General features: G+C 39.4%; 3 protein-coding genes and 1 non-coding gene across 9 annotated transcripts; 2 read left to right on the top strand and 2 right to left on the bottom strand.

Moving 5' to 3' along the window:
- Positions 1–294: 294 nt before the first annotated feature.
- LOC127514803 (SLAIN motif-containing protein 1-like) lies at positions 295–10,358 on the top strand. Of its 4 annotated transcripts, XR_007930706.1 has the most exons (10): positions 296–833; positions 3,349–3,473; positions 4,597–4,731; positions 4,840–4,986; positions 6,227–6,550; positions 6,998–7,009; positions 7,715–7,846; positions 8,657–8,918; positions 9,521–9,833; positions 9,920–10,358. XR_007930706.1 is itself a non-coding variant. In XM_051897992.1 (9 exons), the coding sequence occupies exons 1-9, from the start codon at positions 466–468 to the stop codon at positions 9,526–9,528; spliced, it is 1,533 nt and encodes a 510-aa protein (XP_051753952.1). In that variant the 5' UTR covers positions 295–465; the 3' UTR covers positions 9,529–10,358. The 4 variants fall into 4 exon arrangements, 3 of the variants coding, with proteins under 3 accessions (XP_051753952.1, XP_051753950.1, XP_051753951.1); XM_051897992.1 differs by having other exon boundaries at positions 295–833; positions 9,501–10,358; XM_051897990.1 differs by having other exon boundaries at positions 9,521–10,358.
- A 1,182-nt stretch (positions 10,359–11,540) lies between these two features.
- On the bottom strand, positions 11,541–11,612 carry trnae-uuc (transfer RNA glutamic acid (anticodon UUC)). The gene has a single exon. It is a non-coding gene; the product is annotated as a tRNA-Glu (tRNA).
- A 171-nt stretch (positions 11,613–11,783) lies between these two features.
- On the top strand, positions 11,784–17,470 carry wbp4 (WW domain binding protein 4). Of its 2 annotated transcripts, none has more exons than XM_051897080.1 (10): positions 11,784–11,945; positions 12,058–12,130; positions 12,212–12,274; positions 13,524–13,650; positions 14,459–14,632; positions 14,709–14,776; positions 14,855–14,930; positions 15,214–15,437; positions 15,523–15,722; positions 16,868–17,470. In XM_051897080.1, coding segments are annotated over exons 1-10 (1,209 nt in total). In that variant the 5' UTR covers positions 11,784–11,943; the 3' UTR covers positions 17,070–17,470. The 2 variants fall into 2 exon arrangements, with proteins under 2 accessions (XP_051753040.1, XP_051753039.1); XM_051897079.1 differs by having other exon boundaries at positions 14,852–14,930.
- A 737-nt stretch (positions 17,471–18,207) lies between these two features.
- Positions 18,208–23,350, bottom strand: mtrf1 (mitochondrial translational release factor 1). 2 transcript variants are annotated; one of them, XM_051897077.1, is made up of 9 exons: positions 22,826–23,350; positions 21,675–21,763; positions 21,520–21,601; positions 21,317–21,424; positions 19,896–20,068; positions 19,695–19,812; positions 19,448–19,584; positions 19,202–19,300; positions 18,208–18,562 (listed from the first exon to the last, which is right to left on the bottom strand). In XM_051897077.1, the coding sequence occupies exons 1-9, from the start codon at positions 23,127–23,129 to the stop codon at positions 18,386–18,388; spliced, it is 1,287 nt and encodes a 428-aa protein (XP_051753037.1). In that variant the 5' UTR covers positions 23,130–23,350; the 3' UTR covers positions 18,208–18,385. The 2 variants fall into 2 exon arrangements, with proteins under 2 accessions (XP_051753037.1, XP_051753038.1); XM_051897078.1 differs by having other exon boundaries at positions 18,208–18,461.
- Positions 23,351–23,459: the final 109 nt, after the last annotated feature.

The raw sequence follows: 23,459 nt of genomic DNA, 5'->3' as shown, positions 1-23,459 counted from the left end.
TTTTATCCTTCTTTTCTTTGCATGAATCACTCTGACAGACAAGATAGATAGATAGATAGATAGATAGATGGACAGACAGACAGACAGAAAGACAGACAGATAGATAGATAGATAGATAGATGGACAGACAGACAGACAGACAGATAGATAGATAGATAGATAGATAGATAGATAGATAGATAGATGGATGGACGGACGGACGGACGGACAGACAGACAGACGGACGGACGGACGGATGGACAGACAGACAGATAGATAGATAGATAGATAGATAGATAGATAGATAGATAGATAGATAGATAGATGTGTGTGTGTTGGGTGGAGAGAGTGTGACAGTCTCGCGCTCCTCGTCGCTCATTGGTGGAACGTCTCGCGTGCGGTGTAGCGCTGCTCAGCCCATCGCGCCGCCGATCACACGCGCTCCTCCGTCGGTAATCTTCACCGGTGCGCGCGCGGTGTGTGCGGATGGAGGCGGCGGTGCTGAAGCCGCAGATGATGGCGGATGTTCGCGCCGAGCTGGAGGTGCAGAAACTGCAGGAGCTCGTGCGGAAACTGGAGCGGCAGAACGAGCAGCTGCGGACGCGCGCGAACATCGTGCCGCCCTCGCCGGCGTGCCTGCGCGCGGGCTCCTGCTGCATCCCGAGTCCGGCGCCGAGCCTCGCGTGTCAGTACTTCCCGCCGGACGATCCCTTCCCGTATTTCCAGCCGCATTCCGCCGCGGATGAGGATGATGAGGATGATGAAGAGGACGACGAGCCGCGCGCGCTCCTGGACGAGCTGATGCTTCTGGACCTAGAGACCGTGAGTCCGAGCGGCGAGTCCGAGGAGACCTGGTGAGAATCCATTGTGTGTTATTATGAGCTGCGATCATCACAATCACACTGAAACATCTTCATCATCATCTTCATCACTGCCAAATACATATACAATCATAAATGTAACACCGTTATGATCTAGTTCACTCCACATTCTCCTCTGTATGATCTCAATGATGACTGAAACATTTGGAGTGTAACAGTTGTCTCGACACACACACACACACACACACACACACACACACACACACTGCCCTAGATAGTCAACAGCGTGAGGAGCTGTGAAGATGACAGGTGAACCAGATTCACTCCGGTCGGCTGTGAGGTTTGGATTCAGAAGAGCTGGAGAACCGGTCTTCAGATAAATGAGGCTTGATGGTCCATCAGATGAAGAGCTTGAGTTTGTGCTTGAGAAGTGATCAGATGTTCTGAACCTCTGGATGATCGACTCTTCATCAGGCGTATTGGGTTGACAAGTCAAGTCAGCTTTATTTCTGATACAGAATGATGAAAACTTCATCACATATGAGACAAATTCAGATTTAGCTCTGAAAAGACGACAGAGTCATTATTGAGTTCAGTAACAGTGTGAAACGAGTGCAGGAAGGTTTCCTCAGTCTTTATTTTGAATGTAGATTAATTCACTTCATGGTGAACACAGGAGAAGCTAAACTTGGAAATTGAGTAATTAAGAAGCCGATTAAGGTCCGTCTTAATAACGATGCGTCATGAGTCAGTAAAAGCCAGATCTTGTGAGTGAAGATTACTGACTTATAAAAGGATTCCTTTACAGCTGATTCGACTTCATGCCATCATTGATGAATTTTGCAGCATCGACACTGAACTGATCTGAATAATGACCCTATTGTCTCTGTAGAGCTTCTTTACTGCAGAATCTGAGTTTGTCTCATATTTGATGAAGTTTGCATCATTGATTCTGTTATTTTCCTGTTTATTTATGTGAACAATCTGTATTAGAAATAAATCTGACAGTCGAGGTTCATATTCACATCTATCAGTCCTTCAGATGAAAACATCTGCTGACGTGTGTGAAGGAATAAAACGCATGTGTTTGGCCTGAGTGTCAGTAGTTGTGTTTCCATCCACCTGTTGGAAACACTAATATGAGCATAAATACTAAAAATGTGCATAAAAAAGTCAATTGAGGCTGATAATTGTGTTATCCGATAAGCAGACATGCGCATAAACTACGATTGAAAGACATTTACTGAATAAATCCCTCAAAACCTCATGTGACTTTGCTTCAGCATAGGCTGTGATTGGATAACTGGACTAACCAGCGGACCAATCGCATCGCAGCATCTCAAATGTTGGTCCTGAAATGCCCAAGTCAAAGTCTGTTATCAGAATGATTTGGTTTAAAGGGTTAGTTCACCTGAAAATGAAATTTCTGTCATTAATTACTCTCCCTCATGTCGTTCCACAGCCGTAAGACCTTCATTCATCTTCAGAACACAAATTAAGATATTTTTGATGAAATCCGAGAGGTATATGACTCGTCCATAGACAGCAATATAATCAACACTTTCAAGGTCCAGAAAGGAACTAAAGAAAGACATCGTTAAAACAGTCATGTGACTGCAGTGGTTCAACCTTAATGTTATGAAGAGACGAGAATACTTTCTGTGCGCAAAAACAAAACAAAAATAACCACTTTATTCAACAATCTCTTCTCTTCTGTGTCATTATCATATGTTTACGTCCAGCGCTTCCAGGTTTTACGTCAGAACACACACAGACTCATTACTGGCCGGCTCCTGCGTCAGCATCACACGCATGCATCGTGCTGATCACGTGACCAGCTTTGGCCAATACTGAGCCGGCATTCGGACGTAAACTCGGAAGCCTTCACTGCGTCACCTGCGTAAGATAACGGGAGGGAAGAGAAGAGATTGTTGAATAAAGTGGTTATTTTTGTTTTGTTTTTGCGCACAAAAAGTATTCTCATCTCTTCATCACATTAAGGTTGAACCACTGCAGTCACATGACTGTTTTAACGATGTCTTTAGTTCCTTTCTGGACCTTGAAAGTGTTGATTATATTGCTGTCTATGGACGAGTCATAAACCTCTCGGATTTCATCAAAAATATCTTAATTTGTGTTCTGAAGATGAACGAAGGTCTTACGGGTGTGGAACGACATGAGGGAGAGGAATTAATGACAGAATTTTCATTTTTGTGTGAACTAACCCTTTAATTCCCTCCAGAAGGTGTTTCCAAACACCAGCATCCGAACGTAAGATCACATGACAGCGTTTATTGTGTTTCGTCTGACGCTCTGAGACCAACTCATTTATGATGGAGGAAAAACTTCCATTTCTTTTACTGATATTTTGCACCAATTTCCCAGGAAGTGATGATTTTGTTCTCTTGAACACATGGGATGGAAACGCTGCTTTATTTACAAATGTTTTATTCCATATTCCAACTTTACGCATTAGTTAAACTCACAGTTGTGGATGGAAACACAGCTAGTGAAGCTCTTCATTGATTCTGGTTTCTGTCTTCTTCAGGCTCTATGTGTCTCCCAGCTCTCATCTGTGGTCCGGCGCGGGTCTGAACGCTCTTCAGTGGTGTCGACATGTTCTAGATCAGATGGAAACCAGCAGAAACTCGCTCTGCCCAAGACTGGAGCCCGGTACGTCCATAACTGACTGATTACTGACATGGCTGTCCTTCTCTGCTGACATCATCAATCCTCTTATTCATATTGACACACTTTTATTGAGACGAACATCCATCCAGTTTCCATCCAACTATCGCTTTAATTTCACCTGCTGCATGTACAGTATGTGCAAAAATAATGCAAACACACCATATCAACCTTTACGTTCAGCCTGTTTGTAATGATTCGTGGTTGTCTGGAGGTCAGCGGGGGTCAGCAGGGGTCAGGAGGGGTCAGCAGGGGTCAGCGCTCTGAGGTGATGTGATGATGACACACTGTTATCCTGCAGGATTAGTGTAAGGACGCGGTGAGCTCCGTGTCTTAATGCGGCCCGTGTACAAACACACACAGATTAACTGTGTTTCATTACAGATGTGAATACACACACACTACACTTTCACACACTCACATCAACTTCTCAAAGTCTCATGTAGAGCTGATAAAGTCCAGTCTGAGGGGGAGGAGCCGCTCATGAATATGTAAATGAGAGTGTGTGACGGACAGCTCAGACTCTGGGAAGGTTGTAATGCGTTCAGGATTTAGACTTAAGCTTGTTACTCGGCTAAATAAACCCTGTGTCACATTCACAAAGACACCTGAGCTATTCACAGCGTTAACCTATTACCAACCCTCCGCTGCCGTTTGACTCGCTGCTATATTCGGCCTGGGTTAGACGAGCGGTAACCATAGCAACTGTGTTTACATGAAAGGAATCGGCCCTTCATGCCAAGAGCCTTATAGCGTGTAATTACTGTGTTCAACAGACTCAGATACAGAATCATGCCTGAAGTGATGCGCTTCAAAATATTCAGCTGTAATTTTGTGCGTTTGCTTTCATGTGTCGATCAATATACTGACAGACTGAAGGCTTATAGAAGTGTGTGTGTGTGTGTGTGTGTGTGTGTGTGAATGAATCTTTGTTGCACCCGTGTCTCTGGCTGACACTCAGTGGCTGTTTGTCCCCTTGAACATCTCTACCCTCTTACATCACACACACTCACACACACTCACACACACACATACACACACACCCACACACACACTCACACACACACACACACTCACAGTCGGTGATGTTGTTCATCTGTGTCTTCAGTCAGTAGATGGAGGTCAGGTTTCTCCTCTCCTGCTGTTCCTCGTGCTCGTGTAGTTGGAGTTTCTCCTCTCTGCACCTCCTCTCCCTCCTGTAAACCCTGTGCTCCTCTTCCCAGCAGCACCTGTGAGAGAGCAGGTAACACACACACACACACACACACACACTGAGATCATCTCATAGACAGTGGTGGTTCTAGCTTGTACAACGAGCACAACTTGTTCTTCTGTGTGGTTTCTGTCACAGGTCGCAGCGTTCGGCGCAGTGTGTTCGCTCAGGCATCAGTGGACAGCGATGTGAGCGTGTCTGAGCTGGACGACGACTCCGTTACTCTGGGTTATAAACTGCAGGACCTGACGGACGTCCAGGTGATGGCGCGACTGCAGGAGGAGAGTAAGTGATGAATCACACCGCTGAGACTGAGAGAAGATGAGCTTCATGTACAGAAATGTGTACACAAAACACATTCATGATCACACAACACAAGTATTTTATTTTAATAGTATTTATTTATTTTAAATAAATACTATATATAGTATGCATCATTGTAGTTTAAGTCGAGACACTGCAGGCAAAAACACTCTTTTTTCATGCACTGCTCAGTTTTGAGTCTATTTTATGTGACCAGTGGAAAGAAAACATCCAGAATAGACATTTAAGTGTTTATTTTATTGAACTTTATGTATTTGTGTCTGTAGATTTCAATCGGTGAGTTTGAGTCAGAATCTCCATCTATATTCTGAAGGTTTGTTCATATTCGCCTGATTCATAGAACATTTTACTCCTAAAACATGGTGAAAAATCACAAACAATCACCAAAACAGATCAGGTAAAAACAGTGAACATTTAATATTAATACTTCTCACACTTTACAACAAAATAAATATGAAAACAAATTATTTTTAAAACTATTTGTTTAAGCAAATATGATTATATTATAAACAGTATTATAACTATTTTATTTTTTAAATGTAAAAATTAGATTTTTTTTATTTTTAAATGTTTTTGTTTATTGTCGTGTGCTTTCCTGAAGCTCAAACCGTGGAGCAACACTAGAAACGCCAAATTCATGCGTTCGATTCCCAGCGAAATGAACATTCTTGAACTTGAAAAATGTGCATCTTCAAGTACATTTCTGTGGATAAAATTGTCTGTCAAATGCATGAATGTAAATTTAAATACCCTCTGAGTGTCGATGAGAAACTGACATAAAAAAATCCACTCATTCTACAACACCTCAGAGTGTCGAAACTGTGCCGGCATCTTCGTGACCACTAATGAGAAATTGTCACAAAATATCAGAAAAAAAATAGTCTCTAACCAGTACTTAAAACAACTCAGTTTTGTATTTGACCCGCAACATAATACAAGGGTTAAAAATAACTTTTCAGAAAACAAAAAATGTTTGCAATTCTTATTGTAATCAATCAAAAGGGGAAGTATAGTGAAATACTTAATGAAATTAATAAAAATTCATGTTAATGACTGTATTACAGTGATGAGAGTGTTGGAGAAATGTGCAAAAGATCCTAAAATCTTAATGCAAAATATAACTTCTTATTTATTTTCTTATTTTGTTCATTTGATGAATATGACGTGGCGTTTCGTGACATCAAGCGTTTGTTCCTCTCAGGTCTGCGTCAGGACTTCGCCACCACCTCTTCTTCCTCCTCTAATAACCGCCGCAGCGCCAGCTTCTCCTTCCAGTTCGGCCCGCGCAGCGATTCGCACCTGGACGAGGAAGAGGAGGATGAGGATGAAGACTACGGTCAGTTGCCGCCACCGCAGCCGCGTCTGAGTCGCGCCGGAGCCCTGCAGCGCGGCCTGCCGCATTCACACACCTTCAGCAGCATCAGGGACTGGAGGAGCAGCAGCACGTCACCCTGCAGCGCGGCGCAGACGCAGACACCTGCGCAGACGCCTGCCAGCGAGACACACGGCCTCAGGAGCAGCTCAGGTGATTATCATGATTAACTGCATCTGTGTGTCCTGGGGTCAGAAATGATGTGTTTTGAATGGAGATGATATACACTACTGTACAAAAGTTTGTATTTTTGTAAAGAAAATTAAATTAAGACATTTATAATGTTACAAAAAAATCTATTTTAAATAAATGCTGACAAATGCTGAAAGAGACTCTTTCAGAAACATTAAAACATCTGAATTATTCCCAACTTTTGACTGCTACTGTGATTTTCAAGGGTGAATCTTCAGCCTCATATAGTGTGACGTTTATAACAATATTCTGTTGAACTAGAGCTGATGGTTGTTGAAGATGTTGGGACTGTTTTTACCCATAAGCCCCAGACTGACCTGGATGTTCTACTTCCTGTGTGTGTTTACGTGTGTGTGTGTGTGTGTGTGTCGTGTTTGTAATTCTCCGGCCATCAACTGTGGAAATCAGTTGAATATGAGAGTAAGTTAATAAACTTTAATGTTTTTATTCAGGAGTATGTGTAGATATAAATAATTACACTTAGTGTGTTATAAACATAATTCCGAAAATGGGAACAAAATAACTCAAATTTTAATTTTGAAGTGATTTCAGAATGACACTCGGTAACAAAAACATGTTCTAAGAAGGTTTTACTAATGTTCTTATTAAGCTATGAAAATGTTATTTCTGAATGTTTAAAATGTCATTTTTATGTTTTAAACCCGTTTTTTCTTGGTTATGTGAAAGTTAAGGAAACATTCCATTTGATCATTCTTCAAACATTATGGGAACGTTACTTTTAAAAAGCGTTAGACTTTAAACATATCAGAAAAAATGCTCCATGAATGATGTATAAATAATGTTTTTGTGCTAACGTTTTGAGAACATTATTAAAGACCAGATAACTTTAAACGAACGTTCTATTAACGTTACTGGAAGAACCTTGCCAGAATGTTCCCCGTTGGCTGTAGTTGATCATGTCCGGATGGGCTGATGGGTAAAACTCTCACTGATGTCGAATGTCTTTAAGCGTCTTAATCTACACACACACTTCCTGCTGCGGCTCCAGCATCTCAATCCTCTTAAACCACATCAGATGTAATTGGGCTTTAATCTGATGTAGAACATGTTTGTTTTATGTGTGTGTGTGATTGGCTGAGCTGACAGGAAGTGATGTTTCTTCAGATAAGCTGAGGAGGAGTATGCCGAACCTGCTGAGCGCTCCGATGCCGTCCGTTCCGGCGCCGGTGTCTCCATCCATGCGGAGCAGCCAAAGCTTCGACTCTCCCGGCGCGCTGACACGTCTCCAGACCTGCAGTACGTATCACACACTTCATATCTTCTCCGTGATGTGTGTGTCTGATCATGTGTGAGTGTCTGATCGTGTGTGTGTCTGATCATGTGTGTGTGTCTGATCATGTGTGTGTGATCATGTGTGAGTCTGATCATGTGTGTGTCTGATCATGTGTGTGTGTCTGATCATGTGTGTGTGATCATGTGTGAGTGTCTGATCGTGTGTGTCTGATCATGTGTGAGTGTCTGATCGTGTGTGTGTGTGATCATGTGTGTGTGTGATCATGTGTGAGTCTGATCGTGTGTGTGTCTGATCATGTGTGAGTGTCTGATCGTGTGTGTCTGATCATGTGTGTGTCTGATCATGTGTGTGTATCTGATCATGTGTGAGTCTGATCATGTGTGTGAGTCTGATCATGTGTGTGTGTCTGATCATGTGTGAGTCTGATCATGTGTGTGTGTCTGATCATGTGTGAGTGTCTGATCGTGTGTGTGTGTGATCATGTGTGAGTCTGATCGTGTGTGTGTCTGATCATGTGTGAGTGTCTGATCGTGTGCGTCTGATCATGTGTGTGTCTGATCATGTGTGTGTATCTGATCATGTGTGAGTCTGATCATGTGTGAGTCTGATCATGTGTGTGTGTCTGATCATGTGTGAGTCTGATCATGTGTGTGTCTGATCATGTCTGTGAGTCTGATCTTGTCTGATCATGTGTGTGTGTCTGATCATGTGAGTCTGATGTGTGTGTCTGATCATGTGTGTGTGTCTGATCATGTCTGTGAGTCTGATCATGTCTGATCATGTGTGTGTCTGATCATGTGTGTTCTGTGCAGTTCCGGCTCCCGGGCAGCTGCAGACTCGTGTCCAGAGCGTCGGGAACTTCTCGTCCCGTCAGACGCTCAAAGCCACGGCGTACGTCAGTCCCACCATCAAGGGTCCGGCGGCCAGTGTACAGTGTGTGTCCGGCAGCGGGATCCCTCAGCCCGGGAAGGCGTCCGTCTCTCAGATTCCGGCCCGCAGTGGTCTTCCGCGGCCCGCGTCCTTCATAGCGAGCGGCTCCGGCCCGCGCAGCAAACTCACGGCACCGGTGCGCAGGTAAACTTCATCTTCAGCTGCTTCTTTAAATCCTCAAAGCTGCTTAAAACTCCAAACTGATGTGGATTAAAACCTAAAATTAGTAAGTTATGAAAAATTCAGCTTGAGATCCTGAAGAATTTAGATCCGCTTGACCTAAAACCAGCCGATGTAAAGCAGCTGCAGTAATGTGTCCAGATACGACTGAGTTCAACAACTATTTACTTAAGGGTTAGTTCAACCAAAAATGAAATTTCTGTCATTATTTCCTCACCCTCATGTCGTTCCACACCCTTAAGACCTTCATTCATCTTCAGAACACAAATTAAGATATTTTTGATGAAATCCGAGAGGTTTATGACTCGTCCATAGACAGCAATATAATCAACACTTTCAAGGTCCAGAAAGGAACTAAAGACATCGTTAAAACAGTCATGTGACTGCAGTGGTTCAACCTTAATGTTATGAAGAGACGAGAGGGAAGAGAAGAGATTTTTGAATAAAGTGGTTATTTTTGCAGTTTAACGAACCTTGTTGTAAAGTGTTACTCATGTTATATTTCTCACTAAAGGACTGTAGAGATATCATTGATGATCAGTGAAGTGTCTCTGGTGTTTCTGCAGTTTGCTGACGCCTCCAAAGAGTCTGGCGACGCTGAGCGCGCTGCGTGACGGGAGCTGGCGTGACGGATGTTACTGACGCGGGTCAGAGCGACGGGTTCCTGCTGGTCAGGGCCGATCGCTTCATCACCAGGTGCTGATCTCTGTATGCAAAAACACACACACGTCTCATACACACATGCACTATCATCATTAGAGCGACTGATGGCATCAACACGTGCTGCTAAAGCTCCGGCTGCTGCGACTCTCCAGGTGTTTCAGGTGCGCTTGATTCGGGTCTCTGCGATAAACCAACCGGGCTGGAGCAAAAGACCTGGTTTGTACGATTGTTTGAAGTTGGAACAATTTTTGTGATATCAAATGGTTTTAACCAAATTTCAACACATTTTTAACTCTTTACAGGTACGAACACTTTATTGTCAATATGTTTATATGATTAATATTCCTTTTTAACTTGATAACAGACGACATACACCCTAAACCATGATCTGTGTGGACCAATTATTGCACCTTTTGAAAACGTATTTGACTTTAATTATTGTTTGGATTATAATTGTTCTTGTATTAATTTGATGTTGCACTTTTACTGTTAATGTTTATTTCATCATTGATTATTTCTGATTTCTCTGGAATCAGATGATTTTTAATGGCCACAGATGTAGCACTGTATTTATTTTCTTCTCTTGTTTATTTATTTTATTGTGTAAAATATATTTAAAAGAGTGTTCTCCATGTTTCTGTAAATGCACCACAGTTTTCTTCTTGAATATTTCTTTATGACTGATATTTTAATGGGTGTGTCTGTGTTTAAAGTCCAAATAAACTTCTGTTTGTTTTGTAATGCTGATATTTTTGTGTGAACCCAGAACATCTGAGTGAGCTTTACTGACCACTGCTGGTGAAAGTGTCTCTTCTGCTGATGGACTCGACGTTACTCTGAGAGATTTAAACATTTATTGAGTCTCACTCTGGATTTGAGCCTTTTTACAATGTATTATTTAAGACCGCTGAAGATCACTTCATGTTTTAATAAGATTGACTCTTTTTCTCCATATTTGAGTGGACTATGGAAGAATATTTCTGCCACATGAGAAAAAACATGCTTTTGTAAATTATAATTATCAGATGAAAAGTTAGACATGGTGAAATTATGACAAAAAAAATGAAATTATGAATTAAGTCATAATTATGACAAAAAGTCAAAATCATTACCAAAATTTCTGTTTAAGTTATGACAGAAAATAAAAATTATGACTTTGTACATTATAATTATGAGATGGAAATTCAGAATGATGCCAAATTACATTGAAATTATGACCTAAAAATTTGAAATTGACAAAAAAAAAATCCAGTCATAATTATGAGAAAAGGTTGAAATTATGACATGATCAAAATTATGATATAAAAAGTTGAAATTATGACCAAAAAGACTAAATTACGACTTAAAAAGTGAAAATTATGACCAAAAAAGTAGATATTATGAATTAAAAGTCGAAAGTATGACAAAAAGTTAAAAAGTTACCCCCCCCCCCCCCCCCCCCCCCCCAAAAAAAAATCAAAATTATGACTTAAAATACGAAATTATGACATAAAGTAAAATTATGAGTTGGTATGTCATACTTATGAGATGAAGACTTTAAAATTATGATATTAAAAAGCCGGGGGGAAAATGGATATTCTGAAAATGACAAAAAAAAAAAAAAATCTGAATTAAAAGTCAAAATTATGACTTACTATGTCATCATTCAAACTTTATCTCATAATTTTGACTTTTTATGTCATAATTATGATTTACCAAATAATGTTTTTTTTTTCTTAAATGGGCTTCCACAGTGAAATCTTCTGGACTCAATATGAATTTATTTGTGGAAATTATTCAGTGCTGAAAATGAGTTTTGACATACTTTTTGTTTCTGTAGTTCGTGTACTTCTCTAATACTATGACTAACTACAAATTATTAAAGATGAACCTTCAATAGGGAATCTTAGTTGAATCATGTTGGCAAATTTGAAAAATTATATCTTCCCATACCGGGAGTCGAACCCGGGCCGCCTGGGTGAAAACCAGGAATCCTAACCGCTAGACCATATGGGAGGCGTTGAAGCGCTGTGCGCCTGATGCGTACTTAAATGTAGCACTCATTAGCAAACTAATATATAAACCTATATTTACAAGCGTTTTTATGTTTACTGAGACATCAATGTATTGTTTAATGTTGTTTATAATTATTGAGTAATCATTCAGTATCATATTTGTCGGTCTTAATGTTTTAACTGAGCATTTCCGATTCTTCATCCAGGTTTGTCGCGCGATCTGTGACGTCATTTTGAAGTGACAGCAGTGAGCACTCATCAGTGAGCATGTAGATTTAGTAAAACATTTATGTACATTTAAGGGAAGGAATTTTAGGTTTTCATCCTTCAAAATGTAAGTAATCACGTGGATTTTAATCAGACATTTCAAGAACTCGCGCCTCTTGAGCTCGAACTGCAAACGGCGCGTAAATGTAATAAAGTGTCTGTTTGTGTTTGTAATGAAGGGCTGATTACTGGAAATCCCAGCCGAAGAAGTTCTGTCAGTACTGCAAGTGCTGGATCGCAGATAATAAACCCGTGAGTGAATTCTGACACACTTACAGCTCGGTTTCTCGTCCACACTCGATCTGAATGTGTTTCCGTGTGTTTTTCTCTCAGAGCGTCGAGTTTCACGAGAGAGGAAAGAACCACAAAGAGAATGTGGCGGCCAAAATCGAAGAGGTAATAATGATAACAACACTAGAGTACTGCATACTGCAGTCTACCTGATATATGTGACACTATATGCTCTATCCTTTCTGATTCATACTGTCATATGCGTACTGTACTCAGTATGTACTCAGTGTGAACATGTTCAGTGATCTTCTGTTTTTGTGCAGCAAACTGAGATTATATGGAAGCCCATTCCTGCCACATATAAAATCATGCATAATTATGGCATAGAGACTCCAAATTATGACATACTAGGTGTCATTTATGATATAAAAAGTCAAAATTATACTTGAATAATAATTATGACATTATTATGAAGCAGAATCATATCAGCTATTATTAAGAACATCTTTTTCTTGACTATATTTGAAGTCACCATGAAATCAAAATGGACAATTCTTATTTTTTTAACGGAATATTGCAATATTTATTCTAAATGATTCATGCACATCATTATTCTTTTTATTTCATGTGTCTCGTTATCTAATAAATAAGTGTTTCACTCTGATACACGTCACAATATAAGAAAAAAGATGGTCTCAATGCCGACTTTAATCAGCCTGATAAAAGTTGAGATGTTTTTACGCAAAATTTGATTTAAAAGGCAAAATGACTGTTTATTTCTGTGATAATGACTGGATTCCACTCACGTGGAATGTGATGAGATCATGTGACATAATGCGTTTCACACTGTACAGTGAATATTGCACAGTATTCAGAGTGAAGAATGTAGTGTGCTACACTGTCACATGACCTCATTACGTTTAAAGTCGGCATGAAACTGAAGTTGTGCTCGTCTTTTCATCCTTATTGTGCCGTATATCTGAGTGAAATGCTTCAGCATCAAGAACAACTGTAGGGTGGGGAAGATGTTTGGATACTATAATTATTTTGCATTTGTGATTTCAATTTTGTGCAAAAAGTTATTTTCTTGGCATTTCGGAGAGATGAATTGATCTGAATAATGACACTATTGTCTTTTTAGAGCTGCTTTATAGCAGAATTTTAATTTGTCTCATATTTGATGAAGTTTGCACCATTGATTCTGTTATTTTCCTGTTTATTTCTGTGAAGCTGCTTTGAAACAGTCTGTACTGTATAAAGCGCTGTAGAAATGAAGGTATCTGGACACGCGTGAGCTGGTAAACAGAAAGTTGGCTGCTGCTGTCAGAGCCGCATGTGTGTGATGATAAGAGTGTGTGAGACGCTCTCTGATTGGCCAGCAGAGCTCATGTGACCCTGTCAATGTTCATGACAGATTAAGAAGAAAAGTCTTGCGAAGGCCAAACAGGAGAAGAAGATGTCAAAGGAGTTTGCAGCGATGGAGGAAGCAGCTCTGAAGGCGTATGAGGAGGATCTGAAGAGACTCACGGCTCAGTCAACAGGTCTCAGTTTCTTGGTTAACAGTTACTTTTAGAAGTAATGTGTTACAATATTGCAGTACTCTCTAAAAAGTAACTAATTGCATAACTTTATATGTAGAGTAATATGTTACTTTTGCGTTACTTTTTCTCACCTGGCAGAGACTCGCTCTCTTTCAGTCCTGGCAGGTGTTTTTTTTACTGAGAAGTTTGTAATGCATTCGACAACCTAGACTATACTGTTTTCTTTTAAAAACACATTTAGAATGTTATTATATTCTGAGCACATAGAATATTTCCTGAGCCGTAGAGCGATGTATGCCGTACAAAAGATCTCCTAACATTACGGGTTATATTACCTATTATACAACTCTTTTTATTGAAAGCAACATGTTTTGTTACTTTTGTATTTTTTGTCTGTTCCCGCATATTTATGAGTGCGCATGTCTAAGTGACTGTGTTATGAAGCGATAGAATTTAATTCAGTGGTTTAAAAACGTTTAGGCAAATTTATTAAACTGAAAAGTAATGTGCATTACTTTTAAAAAAAAGTTAACAAATATTAATGTGTAAATTTATAAAGTAATACTTTTTACATTAAAGTAATCTGATTACATAATGTATGTTACTTGAAATGCGTTACTTTGTTACATCACAAAATTATCTGATTACATAATGCACGTTACTTGTAATGTTACTTTATTCGTTACATCAAAAAGTAATCTGATTACGTAATCCACGGTACTTGTAATGCGTTACCGCCAGCACTGATCGTTAACATGTTTACTGTCACGTATCCGATCAAGCTGATGGTTCTCGTGTCTCTGTGCAGGTGAGAGTTTGCCTCCATCAGAACCTCCTGCTAAACCACAGAAAAAACCCAAAAGACGTCCCCCAAACGTGCCGTCACAAAGCAGCAGCAGCAGCAGCAGCAACCGGCCGGATGTTTGGGTGGGAGGAACCACAGACGCTGGCCAGGTGTATTACTACAACACCTTCACAGGAGGTGAGACGCCACACATGGACTTGACATGCACACGCGTGTCCGTGTTCTCAGTGTCTCTGTGTGTCCTTGATCCCAGAGTCTCAGTGGGAGAAACCGGACGGGTTCGTAGGCGAGATCTCGTCATCAGCCGTGGGACACACGCAGGTGAACTAAACTCATCCGTCTGAACGTGTGTCTGAGGGTCTTGTGTTACAGATCTAACCTCATGTTTTCATGCAGCAGGATTCGTCAGACGGTGCGTGGATGGAGGCCGTGAGTCCTGATGGATACATGTACTACTACAACACTGAGACCGGCGGTAAGAAAACATATTCACAACCATATCTAGACACATTCAGCTTCTGATTCTCACCAGGTGTGACATTCATCTAATTTTCTAAAGGATCGATATGATCGGATAAACCTGTCGCACACAATCTCCTACACTCCTTCTGTCTCTGACTGATAGTTTAGACTTTTTCAGCAAGTAAAAGGTCTTTAATATAATTGTACAAACATAAAAATAAATAGATTTTTCTATTACTTCATAAGTCAGGCTGTACAGGGTTAAAAACCTGTTTGATTTCTCATCCTGAATCCAGAATCCAGCTGGGAAAAACCGGATTGCTTCAATCCAGAAGACATTTGCCCTCCTGGTGTTGAATCTCCTCGTGAAGTGACGGGAGCGTCTGAAAACTCTTCTCCCGCTCAGCCTGAGCCTCTGTCTGCAGCAGAAGACTCGTCTGACCCTCCCAAAGACACACCAGAACCAGAACCAGAACCAGACCAAACCAAACAAACCAGTGGCCCGAAGATCAGTTTCAGGGTAAGACGCTGGCGGACACATTCACACTCAGAACCGACACATAAACACACAGTGCGGCGCGTCAGTTTGTTTGTTCTCCACACAGAAAAGAAAAGACGAGCCGATCCAAACGTCATCAGATGACGGAGGAGAGAAGAACTCTGATGATGGAGGAAACGGTGAGGAGAAAGAGGAAGACACGAGCGTCACTGTCGCAGTGAAGGAGGTCGTGACACCTGCCAAGAGACCCAGAAAGATCAATCCATACGGAGCCTGGGAAAAAATCCAGCCGGAGGAAGATCCATAGTAAGACAAATTAATTATTTAGTATAAATTCATCAGATGCAGGTCAGAGTAACAGTTTTTATGAGGTGAATTACATTTGTAAACAGAATTATTAAAAACAAGTTAGTTTTATTAATATTTTGAATTAGCTTTTATTTTTATATTTTTATTTTTAATTTATAATGTTAATTTTAGTTTATTTTTTAGTTATGGTTAGGGCTACGGTTAGTTTTGTTTTGATATTGCTATTTAGGTTTAAGACGATTCGATTGCACCCTATGGCGCCATTTTCTGTCATGGATATTTTCCCGCCATTTTAAATTTTCTGAAAAACCTACTTTTTTTTTTTTTAACTCGTCTTAGACCATTCGTCCAATTTTCACAAAAATCGAACCAGATGATCTTCAGACCATGCTGACAAAAATACAAGGAATTCAAGTTAATTCGTCAAACCGTTCTCAGTTGTCAATTTCGACGAAGAGCACGCCATAATGGACATGAGGCTATATCTCCGCAGTGCTTCAGCATATTCTGACCAAACTTGGTGTGTGTTATGACAACCATGACCCACGGGTACCTGCAAAGTTTCGGCACAGTGCCACCTAGTGGTCAGGAGATGCTAGGGGATATATAACTTGCGGCATGAAATGCAAATTTGCTGTTTTCTAAAACTATAACATGTATTTAGAATCTGTTTTCTAAATACGTTATTGATCTTATTGTGCATGTGTTTCATCTTTTTAAAAATGTTTTGATCTTGTAAAGTTTAATCAGACTGTCGTAATTGGATCATCGTCAGTCTGGAGACATGCAGGATTCTCCAATCATTTAGTGCGCTTAAACTCCGCCCATACAAGCTCACGCTCATCTGCATACACTGAGTGCCACACCCACATCTCAACATCCAATCAACAACCAATGCACAGAACCAAGTCTGTTACACTCGGATATGTCACAAATACAGAAGATCTGACGCTTCTTCTGTTCAGGCGTTTGACTTTTAGGACATGTTTTATAATTTTTATAATGTCCTCATGTTCAGCAAAACCAGCTGAAGCACCAGAGATGTCACTGTATCATGTGTTCAGGCATCTCTAGATAGGTCTTCCAGACAGACAGGAAGTGCCAGTGTTTTCAGCTCCTCATGTTTGTGTTCTCGTCCGCAGTGAGAAGGTGGATCTGCAGCTGCCGCAGATGGAAAGCGCCGCTCCGACTCCAGCCGTCATCCCGCCAGAGCCCCAGCCCAGGTTTAAGGAGCGCACCATCACGTCACTGGGGGACGAAGGCAGCGCCGGAGCCACGTTCAAGAAGAGAAAGACTGAGAACGGCAAGTCCAGGAGCCTCCGGCAGAGAGGGAAGGACGAGTAGAAGATTCTCCATGGGACTGAGATCAGCTCTCACTGCAGTCTTTGAGCTTCATCGCTTTAGAATTTTTGTATTTTATAAATTGTTGGCAGATGACTGCCTTTACCTGCTTCAAAATACTTTTTTTGTGAATATTTCCAGGGATCAGTTTTGCTTTTTGATGTTTAAGTGATATGTCTGGTTTATGGAAGCTTGTTTTTACCTCAGAATAAAAAATAATTGTTGCAACAATTACAACTTTCCTCACAGTTGTGAGTTTATATCTCAGTGTATTGCAAGAGTCACAGATCTTTTTTTATTCCGTGGCAGAAACAAGCTTCTGTACTGCTGTGAGTGTTTTAGAATATTTGTTATTGTTGGCTTGAAGAATCAAAGCCATAGTTTAATTAAACCTTCATGTCTTACAGATGAATCCAGACTTTCTTTGCGCACGACATTCACCTCAAATGACAATAAGACTTTTTACATTAAAACGGCGTCATTCGTTTCAGTCAGTGTCCTGTAAAGCTGCTTTAAATGTTCTTCACACTGTTAGTTGTTATTGATCGTCAGGCGTTGAAGTTTGGGTTTAGTCCCATATCAACATGATTCACCCTGAATAAGATGATAGTGTGTCATCAGGCGTGTTTCTGTGAGCGTCTGATAGGCTCAACGCCTTAATATTGAGTTGATAGTCGCTCTCCACACCCACATCAAACTCTACAGCAACACTTATATTTACAACCATTTCATGATGAGCCCCACAAAATGAAAGTTAATTTAATTTGTGTATACATATATATATATATATCCAACTTTTACTAACATAATGTGATATATACTACAAAATATATGCCATAATATCAGCCCTAAACTGCTCAATATAAGGCATTAAAATGTAAACATCAAAAGTATGACTTTCTATAAAGCTGCTTGTGTTTTATGAAAAGCTCTATACAAATAAAACAGACTATTATATTTCAGCAGCTGGTTAAGTGTCCAGTCAAACGGTCACTCGTGAAGTTTTTCAGTATCTCAGGGTGATTAATATGATGTAAAGTATGCAGTTTAACTGGCTGATTATCACATGACCTGCAGTAATGTGTCATTCTGTTCGCAGAACATCGTAACGGTCTTATTTTTAACAAAAACTAAACAAATGTTGACGTTTGACCTTCAGCATTTACTAGGTCTGTATTCCAGACAGTTATACATATATAGAATATTGTGTAATGACAGGAGATATGTACAATGAGACAATATGAGCTCAGATCCTCATGACTGATGCGTTTGCAGCTTCATGATGTTTGACGGCATCTTCATGGATCAGCTGATGTTGTTCAGTTTGAGCAGATGATGTCTGTCCTGCAGGAGTCTGAGCAGATCCTCCAGAGTCTCTCCGCCCCGCAGGAACGCCTGACCGTGACCGAACACAAACAGATGAGAGACTGGAATATGGCCTTGATTTGGGAAAATTTCAGACAATTTGCTGTTGAGCCACTAAACCCTGTAAAAGTCTGGCATATGAAATAATAGTCAGAAAAAATATGAAATGGAACATTTACATGAAATATAAATAAAATAGCTTTTTTTGTTGAGAATCATATTTGATCTATCAGGCTTTTATGGATCATATAGTCTGATATAGTGAGAATATGAAGGTAAAAACAGCGAGAGACTCAAACTGAGCAAAAATCTGCTGTTTGCTGCAGATGATGATATTTATATGAAAGTAAATCAATGAGATCTTTATAACAGTACAGCAGATACTGACATAAAATACATATAAATATTAATATCTGCCAATAATGTCTTAGATGATATTTAATAATCAAAGCTCTGTAGTTTTAAAACATATAATGCAGTGCAACACAATGATGATTGAGAGATGAACAAATAAACGATGGTCATTTTCATGATTTTTCTAATAAATAATATCTGGATAATCAAGTAAAGCTGCTTCAGTCCAGCTGAAATATTACTAACAATATCACAGTTATTCTAATGTTTACTTGATAAACAGTCAGTCTGAGACAGAAGGACTGGAGGAGATCGTGTGCGACGGGTTTATCAGATCATCTTCATCATCTAGAGGTCGTATCAGATATGATACAGTAGCTTTATATGGTTAATATCGACAGGATTCAGAACGTTACCTTGATGTCACGCGTCACATGACCAATCCTGTGGTCCGTCACTCGATCTTGGCTGAAGTTATAAGTGCGTATTCTCTCCGACTGACATCGAGTGCCCACCTGAGTCACACACACACACACACACACACACACACACACACACACACAATAATGCGGTAATGTTATGAAGTGTTGCAGTCTGCTCTCTTGATGATGTCATTAGTTGTGTTTGGTTTGATGGTTGATTGATCTGATTGGTGAACTGGCCTGTTGTCTGCGTGCGGTGTGCGTCTGCTCTCTCTGCTGTCCCATGATGCTCTGGTACAGCCGCGCACGGAGCACACGCAGCGCCGTATCGCGGTTCTTCAGCTGAGAGCGAAACTGCTGACATTCAGCGACGGTTCCTGAAGACGAGAGACAAAACTGAGTCCAGAGTCAATGATCAAACGTCATCAGATACGAGACACATTCAGATTCAGCTGTGAACAGACAGTGTCGTATAAAGCCAGCGCACCTGTGGGCAGGTGAACCACCCGTACGGCGCTGTCGGTGGTGTTGACGCTCTGTCCGCCCGCGCCGCGTGACCTGAACGTGTCGATCCGCAGGTCTTTAGACGCGATGTGAACGTCAACCTGCAGAGTTACAAACATCACTCAGGACAGGAGACACACGAGCACAATGCAGTTAAAGGGCGATGGGAAGCGTCTGCTCTGACATCACGCGGCTGCGGCAGCACGATGACCGTCATGGTTCCCGTGTGGATGCGCTGCATGCGTGACGACAGACCCACTTCAGGAATCCTCTGCACTCGGTGCGTCCCGCCCTCAAACTTCAGCCAGCGATACACAGAGTCGCCCGAGATCCTGACGGCGGCGTGATGAAGCCCTCCTGACATCACACACACACACACACACACACACACACACACACACACACGCGCGCACACAATTAGTTTAATAAGTTAAATTTTTATTTAAAAAAATTCTACTCACTATAGTAATGCACCGTTAAGTGTTAGTTAATTTGTATTTATTTATATTAACATTTTATTTATTTATTTCAATGTTATTTAATATCTTTAATTAACAACTAATTGTTTTTTATTTTATTTATCAATAAACAATTTATACACAGAAAAATGTATATTATAATCTAAAATTAGTTTCTATACAGTTACATTATATATTTTTCTACTCACTATAGTAATGTACTGTTAAGTGTATTATTTGTATATTTGTTTATTTATTGAATTTTAATTTAATTTATATTAATCAAACTTTTTTATTTATTTATTTTAATCTAATTTAATCTGTTTAACAGATTAATAACCAATATTTTATTTTATAGTAATCAAAACATTTATTTATTTTAATGTCATTTTTATTTATTTACTTTAATCTTCTTAATAAACTAATAATTAATAAATATTTTTATTTTACTTATTTATATTAATCAAAATTTTTATTTATTTTACTGTAATTTAAGCTATTTAATTAATTATTTATTTATTTATTTTATGTATTTTGGGATTAAATATATTTTTTAAAGTTTCATCAGACATTTTTGATGTACATTTAGACATCTACTTTAATGTATTTAATAGATTAATAACTCGTATTTTTTTCATTTTAATTACATTTTTACTTATTTCTTTATTTTAATCTAATTTAATAACTAACTAATATTTTTATTTTATTTATATTAATCAAAACTTTTATTTCTTTATTTTAATCTAATTTAATCTATTTAATAGATTAATAACTAATATTTTTTATTTGATTTATTTATATAAATAATTTATTTATTTTAATCAAATTTAATTTAATACAATAACAACATTTTTTATTTGTATGAATACATTTATTATTTTTATTTTTTATTAATACTTTTTTAATATATCTAATTTAATCTATTAAAAAAAATAATTACTAACTAATAATTATTTTATTTTTATATTAATGAAAACTTTTATTTATTTATTTTAATCTAATTTTACCTAATTAACGGAGTAATAACTAGCAAATATTTTTAATCATGTATTATAATTAATTTATTGACACTCGATTAATCTAATGTTTTCGTTCAGCGTTTCTCTAGTCTTGAGGACCCCGGGGCCGATGGATAAGCGAGGCGTACCGTAATCTGCCGGAGTGTAATTGCAGAGCTCAAAGTCCCAGTTTTTGTAGGAGGCAAAGCCGTGGTACATGTCGAAGATCTCTCGCGTGAACTGCTGGCAGATGTCTCCTACATCAACACACACACACACACGCACACACACACACATGCGTCACACACAGCCGTCAGTGAACGTTTCGTGTCTGATGGGAACATGATCAAACCTCCGGTGGTCCGTCCCGCCGCCACCTCCAGCACGACGCTCCTGTCGTCCAGATCATCGGCGGGAACCAACGTCTCGATCAGCTGAAACATGAAATCAACATGTGACTTTCTCCAGACACAATTCCTAAAGGACGAGTGAAGGAACCGCCCAAACCTTCCTGTTCAGCTGCTCTATTCTCCTGCTCAGATCTTCATGTTCCTCTCGCAAGAGCAAAAGCATCTGCTGCTCTTCAGCTGCGGCGTCTGAAACACACGATCACACACGATCACTCACGATCACAACACAATCACTCACGATCACACACGATCACTCACGATCACACACGATCACACACGATCACACACGATCACTCACGATCACACACGATCACTCACGATCACACACGATCACACACTCCTGACTCGTCACGAACTCTGAAACAGATCATTTCTGACACATAAAATAACACTAAAAGTCTGGGTAAATGAATTATGAGATAAAAAGTCGAAATTATGACATACTAATTTATAATTATGAGATAAAAAAGTCAATTATGAGACAGTCAAAATTATAACAAACTAAGTTGAAATTATGACAAAAAGTCAATTATGAGATAAAAACTGTAATTATGACAGTCATAATTGATGTCAACATTGATATGACAGTCATAATTATAAGATAAAAAGTCAAAATTATGACATACTAATTCATAATTATAAGATAAAAAGTTGAAATTAACAGTCGAATTTATGACAAAAAGTCATAATTATGAGATAAAAAATTTCAAGTCAGTTAACAGTCCATTATAAGATATTTTTTTAATTATGAGTCATAATTGACATAAAACTTTGATATGACAAAGTCATAATTATGAGATTAAAAAAGTCTAAATTAACAAAGTTGAAATTATGACATACCAATACATAATTATGAGATTAAAAATGTGTAATTATGAGTCACAATTTGATATGACAGACATAATTATGAGATTATGACAAAAAGTGACAAAAGGTCAATTATAAGATCAAAAAGTTGAAATTATGACGAACTGTCATGATTATGAGATAAAAATTAACATACTAAGTCATAATTACGAGATTCATTTTTTTTTTCTAATTTGGCAGAAATGATTTTCCACAGCTTGAATTAGTCTCATATTTGATGAAGTTTGCATCATTGATTATTATTTTTTTTTCATTATTTGCTTTGAAACAACCTGTAGAAATAAAGCTCGAACAATCATGTTTAACAGTGATTAGTGATGGTTAATGATCTGTAGAGTGATGAAGGCGCGCGCGCACACACACACACACACACACACTCACTGTGAATGAGTGTCTGTATCTCTTCCAGCTCTCTGAGCGCCAGTCGAGTTCTCTCAAACGCGTTCACCACCTTCGACACTTCGACTAGCTGAAGGTTTAAAGTTCTCCTGTCAGACTCAGTCAGCTGATCGCTCTCCAAACGACTAGTGATAGTCTTGTGCTCGTCGATCACGCGTTTAATGCGTCTCTGAACCGCGTCGTTCTTCAGGAAATCATCAGTTTTGTGGCTGTTTGATCTGCAGATTCTCACAGTCTGAAGAAGAGGCGAAACACGCCTCAGGATCCGGCTCAGAGCCGCCGACATCAGCGGGATCCCGGTACATTCATCCACTAACACTGATCGTGTGTCAGTCAGTCAGGCTTCACTAGCATCTAGAGCAGCAAGAATTACAGCAAAAACACATTAATCTAGACTGTCATCCGTTCATAAATCACTCCAGCGGGCTGTTGTCTGGATATTTACTGGTCATCCCCATGAAACTAAAGGTCAGTGAAGCACAACAGCACACATGGCCACAGAAACAACAGGAAGCCGAGATGTTTAGTGGGCGTGGTTTCATAGCCGGTGCTGTCTCTGATTGGTCAGACACAATGGAAGCTGTTGTGGTAGCTGTTACTTTTCTCAGCGCTGCTC

The sequence above is a fragment of the Ctenopharyngodon idella genome, chromosome 6 (genome assembly GCF_019924925.1).
Source record: "Ctenopharyngodon idella isolate HZGC_01 chromosome 6, HZGC01, whole genome shotgun sequence".
NCBI classification, from domain to species: Eukaryota; Metazoa; Chordata; class Actinopteri; order Cypriniformes; family Xenocyprididae; genus Ctenopharyngodon; species Ctenopharyngodon idella.
The sequence above is the reverse complement of the archived record's forward strand: the minus strand, read 5'-3'. Positions and strand labels throughout refer to the sequence as shown.